Source organism: Paramisgurnus dabryanus, chromosome 7 (genome assembly GCF_030506205.2).
Source record: "Paramisgurnus dabryanus chromosome 7, PD_genome_1.1, whole genome shotgun sequence".
NCBI lineage: Eukaryota > Metazoa > Chordata > Actinopteri > Cypriniformes > Cobitidae > Paramisgurnus > Paramisgurnus dabryanus.
In genome coordinates this window covers 1,520,090-1,532,576 of record NC_133343.1, presented here as the reverse complement: position 1 = coordinate 1,532,576, position 12,487 = coordinate 1,520,090, and the positions used below count along the sequence as shown (strand labels likewise).

The 12,487-nt window shown below is 36.7% G+C and overlaps 1 protein-coding gene across 1 annotated transcript in view; it reads left to right on the top strand.

Moving 5' to 3' along the window:
- Positions 1-12,487, top strand: part of plxna1b (plexin A1b) — a 108,730-nt gene that overhangs the window by 79,861 nt on the left and 16,382 nt on the right. Inside the window, exons 14-20 of the mRNA XM_065293889.1 lie at positions 2,061-2,181; positions 2,274-2,410; positions 5,358-5,525; positions 5,647-5,740; positions 6,370-6,603; positions 9,144-9,287; positions 11,525-11,759. Coding sequence (XP_065149961.1) covers positions 2,061-2,181; positions 2,274-2,410; positions 5,358-5,525; positions 5,647-5,740; positions 6,370-6,603; positions 9,144-9,287; positions 11,525-11,759 — 1,133 coding nt within the window. The remainder of the gene's footprint in view (positions 1-2,060; positions 2,182-2,273; positions 2,411-5,357; positions 5,526-5,646; positions 5,741-6,369; positions 6,604-9,143; positions 9,288-11,524; positions 11,760-12,487) is intronic.

The following is a 12,487-nucleotide window of genomic DNA, read 5'->3' as shown; positions in this document are numbered from 1 at the left end:
ATTTTTTCTTGAATTAGGTGTTTAAGAAAAAAGTTAACTTATTTCAAGATTTTTTTCTCTCCCTATTGGCAGATATTTTGGCTTATTTTAAGCACAAATTCAATAAATTATATATTTTTGGTCTAAAACTAGACCTATTTTCTTAGGTAATTTTGCTCCTCAAGAAAAGCATCTTGATTTAAGAATTTTTTATATTTGTACTGAAAAACAAGACAAAAATACTGAGTAAAAAAGTCATTTTTTGCAGTGTACAGGTAATGACACGGACACTACATACATTTTTTTATAAAGTCTATACTTAAAACACATTAATTCTGTCCAGAAACAGGCTTGTAATCCATATTTAATCTTTTTATTCAGACATCTGTCTTGGTGCGTTGGGGTTATGGTTAAATAAAAATAGTTGGTAACACTTTACTTGAAGGAATGTTCATAAGAGTGACATGACACATTCATAATGATGACATGACGTGCTATGAACATGAAGGTGATTTTATGCATGTTTACTCTCATTCGTTCAATTATGTCATTTTGTATGCAAAGATGAGATGTCATTGTTGTGAAAACTTGACATCAACCAAATACATCATAGCTTGTTATAATAGCTTGACATTACCAAGACAACATAACTGACCACTTTTTACCAGTGATACAAATTAAATTTGTCTTTAAATGTCATTAAGTGTTAATACTTTGTCAGATAGTTTTATAACAGCATCATGAATATTTTTCTTGACCTCAACTACAGTGGTACAAATATTATTTGTCATTTAAATGTAATTAAGTGTTAATACTCTGACAGATAGTTTTGTAACAGAATCATGAATATTCTTCAGTTTATAATGTTTTTTTTTAAGTTTCCTCTATGTGTTTAACAAATAAAATCAATCATTCAATAATATTAATAATAATAAAAATTGATAACATTATATTTTATTGCATTTGGAGAACGATTCACCAAAAATTAAATGAAAACAGTAGAATAATGGGTTAAGCCATGCAGCGTTGGGTCCATAATTAAATTGATTAAATGTTTTATTAGGTTTTTTTTTTTTTGTGTGAGGAAGAACAAGTTCTGTTAGTTGTCAGTTTTATATTTATTGTGCACATACATAATGTTAAGTATAATCTTTTGATGTGTCTGGTCTTTAAGTTATTTAAAATTATTTGACATAGTATAACACTTAATGATATTTAAATGACAGTTTAATGTAATGTTAACCCATAAAGTTAGGTAGTTTGTTAAATTTGATAATTATTTTGCTATGTCATGATTATGAAGGTGTCATGTCAGTCTTATGAACACCCTTTCAAGTAAAGTGTTACCAAAAAAGTTTACAACAAATACACATAAACACCGAAAAGTGCCCCTCTGAAAACGCTTAATAAATGAAGGCTAAGATTAATGGCACAAACTTTATAAAATCAAATCTGTTTTTCTTCAGTAGTGCTCATTGTAGCGTCCTGAACCCAACTTTATTTCCAAACAAGACTCCTGTGGAAATCGTGCGAAGCCAGCTAATCACATTTCGGGATGCTCTTTTGAGAAACCATAAATTGTTTTTTTACATGCACACTTTAAGCTTTCTGCAAACTTGAACACTTTCTAATGCTTGTTTTTAGATCATTTTCATTCCTGGTGCTAAAACACTTTGGCAGCGTGTCAGTGACTTCACGGTTTATTAATAGATCGTAGCCGTTCACATTGACAGTAAATGAACAGCAACAGTTTTCGTTTTTCCACAAACAACTATTCACAAAATGATTGCCATATTAGCTTTTATGTGAACCATAAAAACCCTGGACACCGCTGAAGCAGGACAGGACAGTTAATATCGTACTACAGGCAGTGGTGTGTCCGCCCCAGGGCATGATGGGAAGGTTGAGTGTCCGTTCCATTAATAACCGCAGACACACACCTGCCTGTGGTGAAGCATTAACCTGTTTGTCATTTCATGTTCAGACACTCGATCGGTGTTGAAACAGATTTTCATTTGACAGATTTTTATTTGAGTGCCAGCGGCCAAAGCCAAACCTTTCTGTCTCTCTCTCTCTCTCAGGATCGTGTGTCGTCTGGCTGATGCCACAGGTTATCGGGTTCAGGAGGCTCAGGTTGAGGTGTGTGTCAGGGATTGTCTACCCGAGTATCGGGCCGTGTCTCCTAAAGCCTTTACATTTGTGGTGAGTTACGCCCGGGTCATGTGTCACTCCTAAATTAAGTCTACTAGAGAGTTTGTGTTGAAGATTTAATGATGTCTGTCGTGTCTGTGCAGTCTCCATACTTCACACGTGTGGTTCCCTCATACGGCCCAATATCCGGAGGTACCCGAATCACCATCCACGGCAGTCATCTGAACGCGGGCAGCGGCGTCTCCATCAAGATCGGACTCAACACCTGCCGCTTTGAGAGGTAATGATCACACCTTCATCATGATTCAACACTTTCATCATTATTAAATACTTTCCCTTGGACTTATTTGTGGCGACACATCCACCAGGGATGATGGGTGAATAATGGGTAACTAATATGCGGTCATGTTGGAAATTTTTTAGAGGATACTTGACGCGTGTGCAAACTAAGGCTTATGACCACCATTGCATGCATCAATGCAGTTATATACGAGTGAATCTAATCTCATATCCTAATCTCATGTACCCTAACATTCAAAGACAAATGTTATTTTGCATAAAGTATATAAAGCCAATTTTTTTCCATTATGATGTTATGTTTATGACCGTTAAGCTCAATTTCTCCCCGAATTCCCATTACTGTAATGCATCCAGATGTTTTACTTTCGAGGTTTTTTACCTAATTATTCTCATAGGTGGCATAAACTGGATGTTTTTCATTACAGTAATTATAAAGAGGGCTTCAATACTCTGATGTTGTTATTGTCTCGTGGATAATATTAGATCTTATTATATCTTATTACATTATAAAGCAGTTTCACAAATCTCAAGTATATTAAAATGAAAGATACGTGTCTGTCTGTCAGTCACGGTTAAATCACGATTGATACGTGCGGTGTCGGTTGAGGCCGTCGCTCTTCACTCGTGACGACAGTCTTGTCAAAATACGTCCAGATCTCAGCAGGTTTCTTCACTGCATGTTGTGAACACGGTTACCATGGTAACACGAGACGTGTTGAAGGACAGAATTTCACACATACACGCGGCGGACACGCACACGCACGTCTGGACATATCTGTAGACTGGATCTCATCTCTGTTCGTGTCGTTCATGATCAAAGCAGTCGCTCTTTAGTGATCTCTGTGCGTGTCAGTCAACAACCTGACACAAGCTTACTGTTATACAGCGTTTGAACTCCATCACTGTCAGGACAAAGATCTGTGCTGTCGCCTTATTCTGATATTAAAAGAAATAGTTTACACAAATATAAAAATCTCACAATTTATGCAATCTCAAATGTATGATTTACTTTCTTCACTTTAGCAAAGACAAATACATTTATATTACAATGTTGTCATGTTATCTTCTCATAAGAAAGTGAATAATAAGCTTGTGAGAGAAAACAAATAACCCAGACAGCAGATGACTCCAGGCCGGATCCGCACCGTAGCTGATGACTTTGGCACGGATCCGGCTCGGAGTCGTCTGCTGTCTGGGAATATTTTGAGCTTATTTAGGGTGCGATTTGTGAAAAAATCATATAATATCAATAAATAGGCTATATATGCCTACTTGGACAAGACATCAGACTAAAAAAATAGTTTTGACTTCTTTTTTGCTTTCCTTTGTCATCCTGGGAGTTCCCCTCAATCCCAACGATGGTAGTTTATGCTGTAAAATACGATGATATGCTGCTTGGAAGCCTTTTTATTTATTATTTGGCTGTTTTCACGCTGAAATAGACTATTGGTACTTGGTGACATTTGGAAAATTCGGCATGGATTAAAAAAGGATCATTACACATAGGGCTGTCACAGTTATGAAATTTGGCTGACGGTTAATTGTCTAATAAATTGTGACGATTATTACAATTAATTGCCTGTTTTATTGCTTTGACATTTAATTTTTTTGTTTGTTTATGAAATAATTTTCACACATTGTTGTGATTATTTACATTAAATATTAATACACATAACGCATATTTAAAAGTAATCTGATAATTTCTCATTTATACACTGCAGCTCCCCCTTGTGTTTTTTAGAGAGATGTCCAATCATTGCGGTGATAGGAAATCACATATTTTCATAATCCATTCCTGATTTTACTGTTGTTTGCCCTATTGTGTGGCAGCGTTTTTACTTATATTAAATTATCTTTATTTTAGGCCGTTTATATGGCCGTTTGATGAATATTAATCATGAGCGGATAAATTTTGTCCTCGCCAGGGATGAAAAATAATTCATCAGAGACAGGGATAAAAACCAGCAAATCACACCCTACATGTATCAATAGAAACACCATGAGCATAGCACATGAAATATGGTGGCACATTGATAACATTGAATCTCATTGATAATTTGGTTCTTGCATGTCTTGTGACTAGTTGTCATGCGAGTTTCATTATGCGTGAGACAGGCAAGAACCAGTGAGACGAGGTTATCGACATGCCGGCATATATGCAATATATTTATTGCAAAATATTAATTGTTTAAGTTTTTTGGGGGTTTCAACATGTTAAGCCCCATGTAAGATATAAGATGTTAACTCTTTCCCCGCCAGCATTTGTCATGATTTTCACAAAAGTTTAATGCCTCCCCAGAAAATGCTCTTCTTAAAATATATTAACATACAATATATTAAATGAAAGAACAGATCCTCTGCTTTCAAAAAAAAGTTTCATCCTACCTTGATTAGTTCTCTTTTTATCACATCTCAAATATGGGTAGGTTTTTTCAAAAACACGACATTTTGAGCAGAAAGCTGAGAAAATTTTTTTTTTGATAGAGATCAGATGCAGAGCGATCCTCAAAACTTACACGGACATACAGCTGATACTTCCGGGTTTTTTAGGTTGTGGAAGTGCACCACCTTGTGGATAATAGTGGTATTGCAGATTGACAAGATAACTCGTCAATGGCGGGGAAAGAGTTAATAAAAAATTATGAATTTAAACTGAAAGTAATTAATGTATTTTCATAGAAAAACATTTATTATTGGTCAAGCTGACCTGCTAGTCAGCCAGTATTTGGTTTGGTGAATAAAATATCTCTACAGTCTCCGCTAGATTACATTTAAGATGTCTATGATGTTTTTCTATGGCTGCCGGTCCATACTTTCATACTTGGGCTACAGTGTGTTGCTGAATACTAAATATATATTGATATGTAAATTAGCTCATGGTTGTGATGTCATAACAAATGTTGTTAAAAGAGATTTTTGTTCTTCAGACGAAGCGCTCGTGAGATTGTGTGCGTGACCCCGGCGGGTTTGGGTCCTGGCGGGACCCCGGTGATGGTGGATATAAACGCAGCCGAACTGAGAAACCCAGAGGTAAAGTTCAACTACACGGATGATCCCACGGTACTGAAGATGGATCCTGACTGGAGCATCGCCAGGTCAGTGGACGGATGGATTAGTTTAACCCTTTCTCTGTATCTTGAATAGATGAGGTTTACATGAAGAGAAACAGATGAGCATCTGCTGGATTTTTAAAAACGTTTATTTTCCATCTCTTAGTGGTGGAACCCTGATGACGGTCATCGGTACAAATCTCGCCACCGTCAGAGAGCCGAAGATGAGAGCCAAATACGGCAGCGTTGAATCGGTCAACGTAAGTCTTTTATTGTCAGATTCAACAATGCTGATTCACTTCCTTCTCTCTTTAAAAAAAAACTTTAGTCGATATAAAATACTGTCATTATTTCCTCAACATCATTCAGTGCTTTTATTTTAATAATGTGAAGTTTTCATGCATGCATTTGATAGCGATTCATTCAGGCCATTTATGATCTGTCGATATGTTTTAGTGATGTAAGGAATAACAGCACGCAGGTTTACAGCGACTATTTTGATCTTTATCTTTAAGATTTCAAACACATAATAAATGATAAATCGCTTATTACTTCATAAATGCATTAGAAGAAAGAGTGGCACAAATCTTCAGTGGTCCAGTTGTGTTTTAATGATACATCCGCACACCTGTGTATGTTTTTCTGTGTGTATACGTGCTCACCTTTTCTCAGTTTAACCTTTAAAATGTCAACGGGCGACAGCATCTAGACCATAAAACATCTCTATAAAGCCGTGAAAAACTCCCGCAGGGTCTGTGTAACCTTTTCTCCACCTTCACCCTGCTCACCTGAACATCTCTTTCTCTCTCGCTGTCAGTGTCAGAGGTCTCTTTGTTTTCATTGTTTTCAAGTGTAATTGTTCAGCGTGATGTTTAAATCTCTGTTACAGAACTGTACTGTAGTGAACAACACCGTGATGGTCTGCCTGGTCCCGTCTGTGGCCGGATCAGAGAGAGGTTTCTCAGAGGTGGGAATCGGTCCGGATGAGATCGGATTTATCATGGATAGCGTTCAGTCGCTGATGGTGGTTAATGAGAGCTTCAGTTTCTATCCCGACCCTGTGTTCGAGTCCTTCAGCCCGTCCACGCTGGAGCTTAAACCTGGATCTCCACTGATACTGAAGGTGAGAAGTGTGAGGAAATAAATATGATGTGTAGTATAATAAGAGTCGGAGCAAAGCATGTCACTGTTTTCATATATTGCTCAAAGCTTGATTTACTTTTTGACAATTTATCTGCATTTAATTAGTCCTTAACAGCTTAATCCGACTTAATTAAAATAATACTCGTTTATAGTTTCCGTCTACTTACATTCATGCATTTGGCAGATGGTTTCATCCGAAGCAATTTTACAGTTTGTGTGTTCACTAGGAATCAAACGCATGACATTTTGCGCAATTGAGCTACAGGAATAATTGTACTATATATTTAATTTATACCTTAGAAATGTAAGATAAAAAAGAAAATTGAACATTATTGTTTGATAAACATCCATTGACATTCACTGAAAAACTAAACACAAGCAATCTTTGTGATAATGCACACTAGCTGCGTTTCCATTATCGTTATAATTGCACAAATTGAAATAGAGAATTGAAAATGTTATATAATGAAACACGGCTATTTCAAATAAACTCTTATATATCACAAAAACATTTTACGCTCATTTTTATGCAATTAAAAAAATATATATCGCAAAACTGCTATGGAAACATTGGAGTTTTTCCACATTTACAAGTCACCTGATGTGCGTAAAAATGAACATGATTGGTTTTTAAATATGCTGCGATATGTTTGGTTAGAAGAAGTGTGTTCGACTTGGAGTCAAATGCTATGTATGGTTTTTAGTCGCAATATTTTAATGTCATCCGCATGTCGGTCTGCGCATCGCTGTACGAAGTCGAGCACACCCTTCCCCATGGTTTTTGGAATGACTTCCAAAATTACGTTTTAGTTGCATTGGTTAACATTGTTTAATAGGAAATCCGTCATTTCGCAATAGTTTTGGTTGACATTTAGAAAATAACACTAACGTTTTGTGCAAATCTTTAATGAAAACGCAGCCACTGATTTCTTCTAATGACATAACTTCATGTATGTCTTTATACTGCACACGTGGTGTTGTGTTATTGTTGTGTTGATTCTAATGCAGCATCTCAATTACGCAAGAGGCTACGTTTACACAACAACAATGTAGTAAAAAATATAAATGTTTTTACTTTGCTTTTTTAAAATATTTCACATACACACAACAATGCTGACAAAAAGATTTGCATTTTCACGGATCTGCAAAAACGATAATAAATGCTGTATTATGTGTGCCAGGCACATAAACAGAGTGATAAATTCAAACAGTCCAGATGAAGAAAGCATTAATCAGTTTTGTTTATATGGAGGACGAGGTAGATTTAATACTACAACCCTTACGAAAATTAACCATGTTTTTTTGTGGTAAAAGTGTACATTTTTTGATGTATTGATTACTATTAGCAAATCCATGGTTATTTTGTGATAACCATGGTTTTACTACAGTAACCATGGTTTTGTTTACTGTAATAAAACCATGGTTAATTCTTGTAAGGAAAGTGACCTTGGACTATACATTTTGTTAAAAAAAAATTGGAAAAGCATTAATAAAAAACAACAAATAATTTATTAATTATTATTTTATTAAGTGTTATTAATAAATGACAAAGCATTTTGAGAATCACAAACTACAGTATAGGCCGCCATTGTAGTTTTAATTCTACTCGTTTATGCCAATAGACTGAACAAACAAATGCACACGACGTCACCGCTATCACAGATTCACTTTTATGTAGTTTACACAGAAACGACACAGCGTCATTATCAAAAACTCACAATTTTAAACCAGTCTTTAAAAGATTGCATTTTCAGAACCCCAAATAAACAACCAAACAGAATAAAAAATTATCCAGTTTCAGGTGTAAATTGTCCTTTAAAGCAACACTATGTAGTTTCCATGTAAAAATGCCTTACAGCTCCCCCATGTGGTTGAAAAGCGCAACAGTGCCTGGTATCAGACACTCTTCTGCAGGCAGGGGGAGGGGCGGGGCTGTGTTTCCTACCCTCCACCGCCACTTTCAGAGTGTGCTTGTAGCAGCTAGGAGGCTGGTTAGGTTGCAGCAACAATACAATTTGTCCAGTTAAAAGTTGTTCTATCACTGAAATAATTTTAGAGACATTATTTAAAGGTAAAAAAACTACATAGTGTTGCTTTAAACTTTAACCAAGTATAATTCTGTTTCCTTCAACGAGTGCAAATAATCTAGTTATGCAAATGTCCGTTCTCATGTGTGTTGTTTTTTGTAACTGTACTCTGTCCTTTACTTTACTGTCAGGTGATTTTTGTCATAAAATGTTTATAAACATGCATGCATCAGCTTATCTGTTTAGTTTTCTTGCTCTGGGACATGAGATGAGTTTCATCTACGTGTTAAATGAATCCCTCCGGTAACACGCTTCTCTAAATGAAACATGCAAACATTAGAGAAATTTTTCCATAAGGCCCTTGGGCAGACAGAGATTTACTGTAAGAAATCTGGTGGTGTATACCAGAGCAAACACACATCGTATGTCGTCATAAATGGATAGGTAAAAGCTGAAGAAATAAAACACGTCTGTGTGTGTTTGTGTGTTTCAGGGGAAGAATCTGATTCCTTCAGCTGCTGGTAACTACAGGTTAAACTACACGGTTCTGATCGGTGACAAACCCTGTGTGTTGACCGTCTCTGACACACAACTGGTGTGCGAGTGGCCCAATCTCACCGGCCAGCATAAAGTCACCGTAAGTCTTTTCAATGCTCCTCTTTCCCACGACTATCATCTGATCTCATCTGTGTCTCTCTTGTGTTTCTCAGCATCATGTTACTGAGTTTCTGTTCGCTTTCTCCAGGGTTCGGTGGATTTATTTACATCGTCTGACAATCAGTTCTGTATTTACATCTCTAAATAGCTTTTCTTATATTATTACACGAGTTTATATTATGTATGTAACTCGTGTGTGTTTCCCAAGCGATCTGCCCTCATTTTCTTTAATACAGAGAGAGAGAGAGAGAGAGAGAGAGAGACTGATGCTCGGAGACCCAGAGACCCACATGTTTGTCTTTGACCTATATCTTCTGACCTATATATAAACTCAAAGAGAGAAAGAGTCATCTGGCTTTGCTTCTCTATCACGCTCACGTTTTTCACTCTATATAAGTCCATCCAGTTTTTGCAATTCTGAGATCACACAACGAAAAATATACAAAACGTTGCTTTATCCTGCATAACTTATTTCATTGCAAAATAATTGCAAACACTAAAAAGGTCTCATCATTTTTTTAATAAAATGATCTAATATTCTGTCATGATACAAAGTAGACAACTTGGTCAATATTTCTGGCTTTATTTTACTAACGCACATTTTCTCTCCAGTATGCAGCCCCACAATTAACCGTCAATCTCTTGACTAAAATTGTTTAATGTAAGCTAGTACAATGCATTATTTTCATGAGGGTACCTGCGTGAAAGGCCTGTGTGAAACCTGCCAAAATAAACGTGTAAAGCAATGTTATAATGCATTTCAATTTCATGTTTTGTAGTCCTTATATTAAGTTGTCGGGAACTTGGGACACAAAGGAAAGGCATCTGTCCCCTATCATCTCATCTCTGCGTTTGCAAACATGTGCGCATGCCGCCTATCAGCGTGTGAGGACCAAACTGATCCCATTTCAGGCTTTGCACTTGAACAGTTACATACACGCATACAGTAATAATAACACACAAAGTAAAGGAAAAGATAGTTTTGGACTTGGACTAGGTCAGTCATTTTTTAAAGAGCGACCCTAAAAATAAGAAAGATTACATGACACATCTTTCATGGTGCATACATAACAAACGCGAATGAAGCGTTAAGCACCAGTGATTTACATTTTAAGTCAATGCAAAGACACGATAGACATCGCACGAATAAGGCAGTGCAAATAATGTGGCGTGAATTGAGCGTTTTGGGCATTTGGAACTATTAACCAATCAGGAGCTTGCTCCAGTAGTGACGTGATTACGACGTAGCGAGTGGAGGCAGAAATATGAAACAACAAGGGAGGACAAAATCATTGTCACTGTATGTGGACATTCGGAGCTGTACGACAATCTTCATACTTTTATAGAAACAGGAATAAAAAATCTTGCTTGAAAGAAAGTGAGTGAGGAGGTCGGACAATCAGGTTTGTAAAAAAAACGTTTTTTTCTCAATTTGAGCTATCTATACATATTAGCTAAAGCTCGCAAATTGAGCGTATTTGTGTCAGAATTTTATGCGGGAATGTCGCGAGTAAACTCAAAATGTTGAAGCGTCCAACTGCGAAAAGCATGTTTTTTTTTTTGCTTTTTTGTGTTTGGTATAAACACACAGTCAGTGTTGGCAATAAGGATGGATTCATATGTTCTTTTATAATATCAAACATTTATGTGGCTCAAGTGGTTAATTATTTTAATACAATTTTCCTTAAATCATCCTGGCGACCCAGTTTTTAAAACCACTGTGTGACAGCTGTCTGTTAATAAAAAATAAACGGTGTATCTGTATCTTGATGTTGTATTTATTTGTTATATTTTCATTTTGTTTCTCTGTTCTTATTATATCACTGACTGTTAACTTAACTGTTTAATTACTACTTAATAATAATAATTTAAAATAGACAAGGATTGGTATCATAATTAGAGAGAAAAAAAAACGCAATTTATTGCGCAAATCTCTTGAAATTACACCCGTCATTTTGAACGCAAAAAACACAAAAATAAATTGCGAAATCCTGGAGGGACTGTACTTTATATACCTGTAAACCTCCTTGAATGCTTTTTAAGTTTTATATTAAGCATTGTCTATTAAAAAAATGCTGCCAGGTGCAATTTTACTTATTTGCTTTTGTCAGCAAGGAATTGTGTGATTAATTTTTATTGTAATGGTCTGCTAAGAGATGAAATATTGTATTTTCAGTAATTATGAACACAAAATGTGTGCGTGTGTGTGTTGTGTAGGTGCTTGCCGGAGGGTTTCGGTATTCTCCTGGTACTCTTCAGATTTACTCCGACAGTCTGCTGACGCTTCCCGCTATCATTGGCATCGGGGGAGGAGGTGGTCTTCTTCTCCTGGTCATCATCATCATCCTCATCGCTTACAAGCGAAAGTCACGTGATGCTGACCGCACGCTGAAGCGCCTGCAGTTACAGATGCACAACCTGGAGTCAAGAGTCGCCCTGGAGTGTAAAGAAGGTAAAACTTTTGTTTGTGTACTATTTCATTTGTGGTTTTTCTTCAGACTCGCTGTTATGGTAAGGGGCGAGAAACATGTTCTAAGCAACCAATCATGACAGACTGAGCCAGCTTGACCAATCAAAGTACACTAAGCATTTCCAAAGGGAAAGACGGGAGATATAACAAAACACTTGAGACTCATTGAGAAGAGAGGGTGCTGCAATAAACGAATGCGTTTTCTGAACAATCAACTATGAAAATCTCTGGTTTAGTCTCTGATTGTCTTTGTTTTGGTTTCTACTCCTCACCAGTCACGATTCAAACATCGTTTATCACACGTACACATGCACCGAACGTCGTCTCATTCCTGCGGTCACAAGGGCGAGGGACGTGCCGCCCATTATCTGTCTCAGTCGAGCTCGAGGTGACGACCTTGTCTGTCTTTAGACACAGAGAGGAATGAGTGCCGGAATAGAGAGGATAAGAGAGATGGATCGCACGAGGTGCGAGTGACACATCACGGATAGATGATAAAACGTAATCCAGAAAGAATAAAGCGTGCCGATAAATAACCACAACATCCAAATTGATTAGGTGAGCGGCGGCCGAAGCAGACGCTTCATGATATTAGAGGAGACGTTTGAAAAGGAGAGCGGTGAAGAATATTCCTGATATTTCTCATAAAAAGGCCAAGAATCCTGCAATCTTTATTGGACACAAAACTATTGTGGTCTCATTGATTTTTG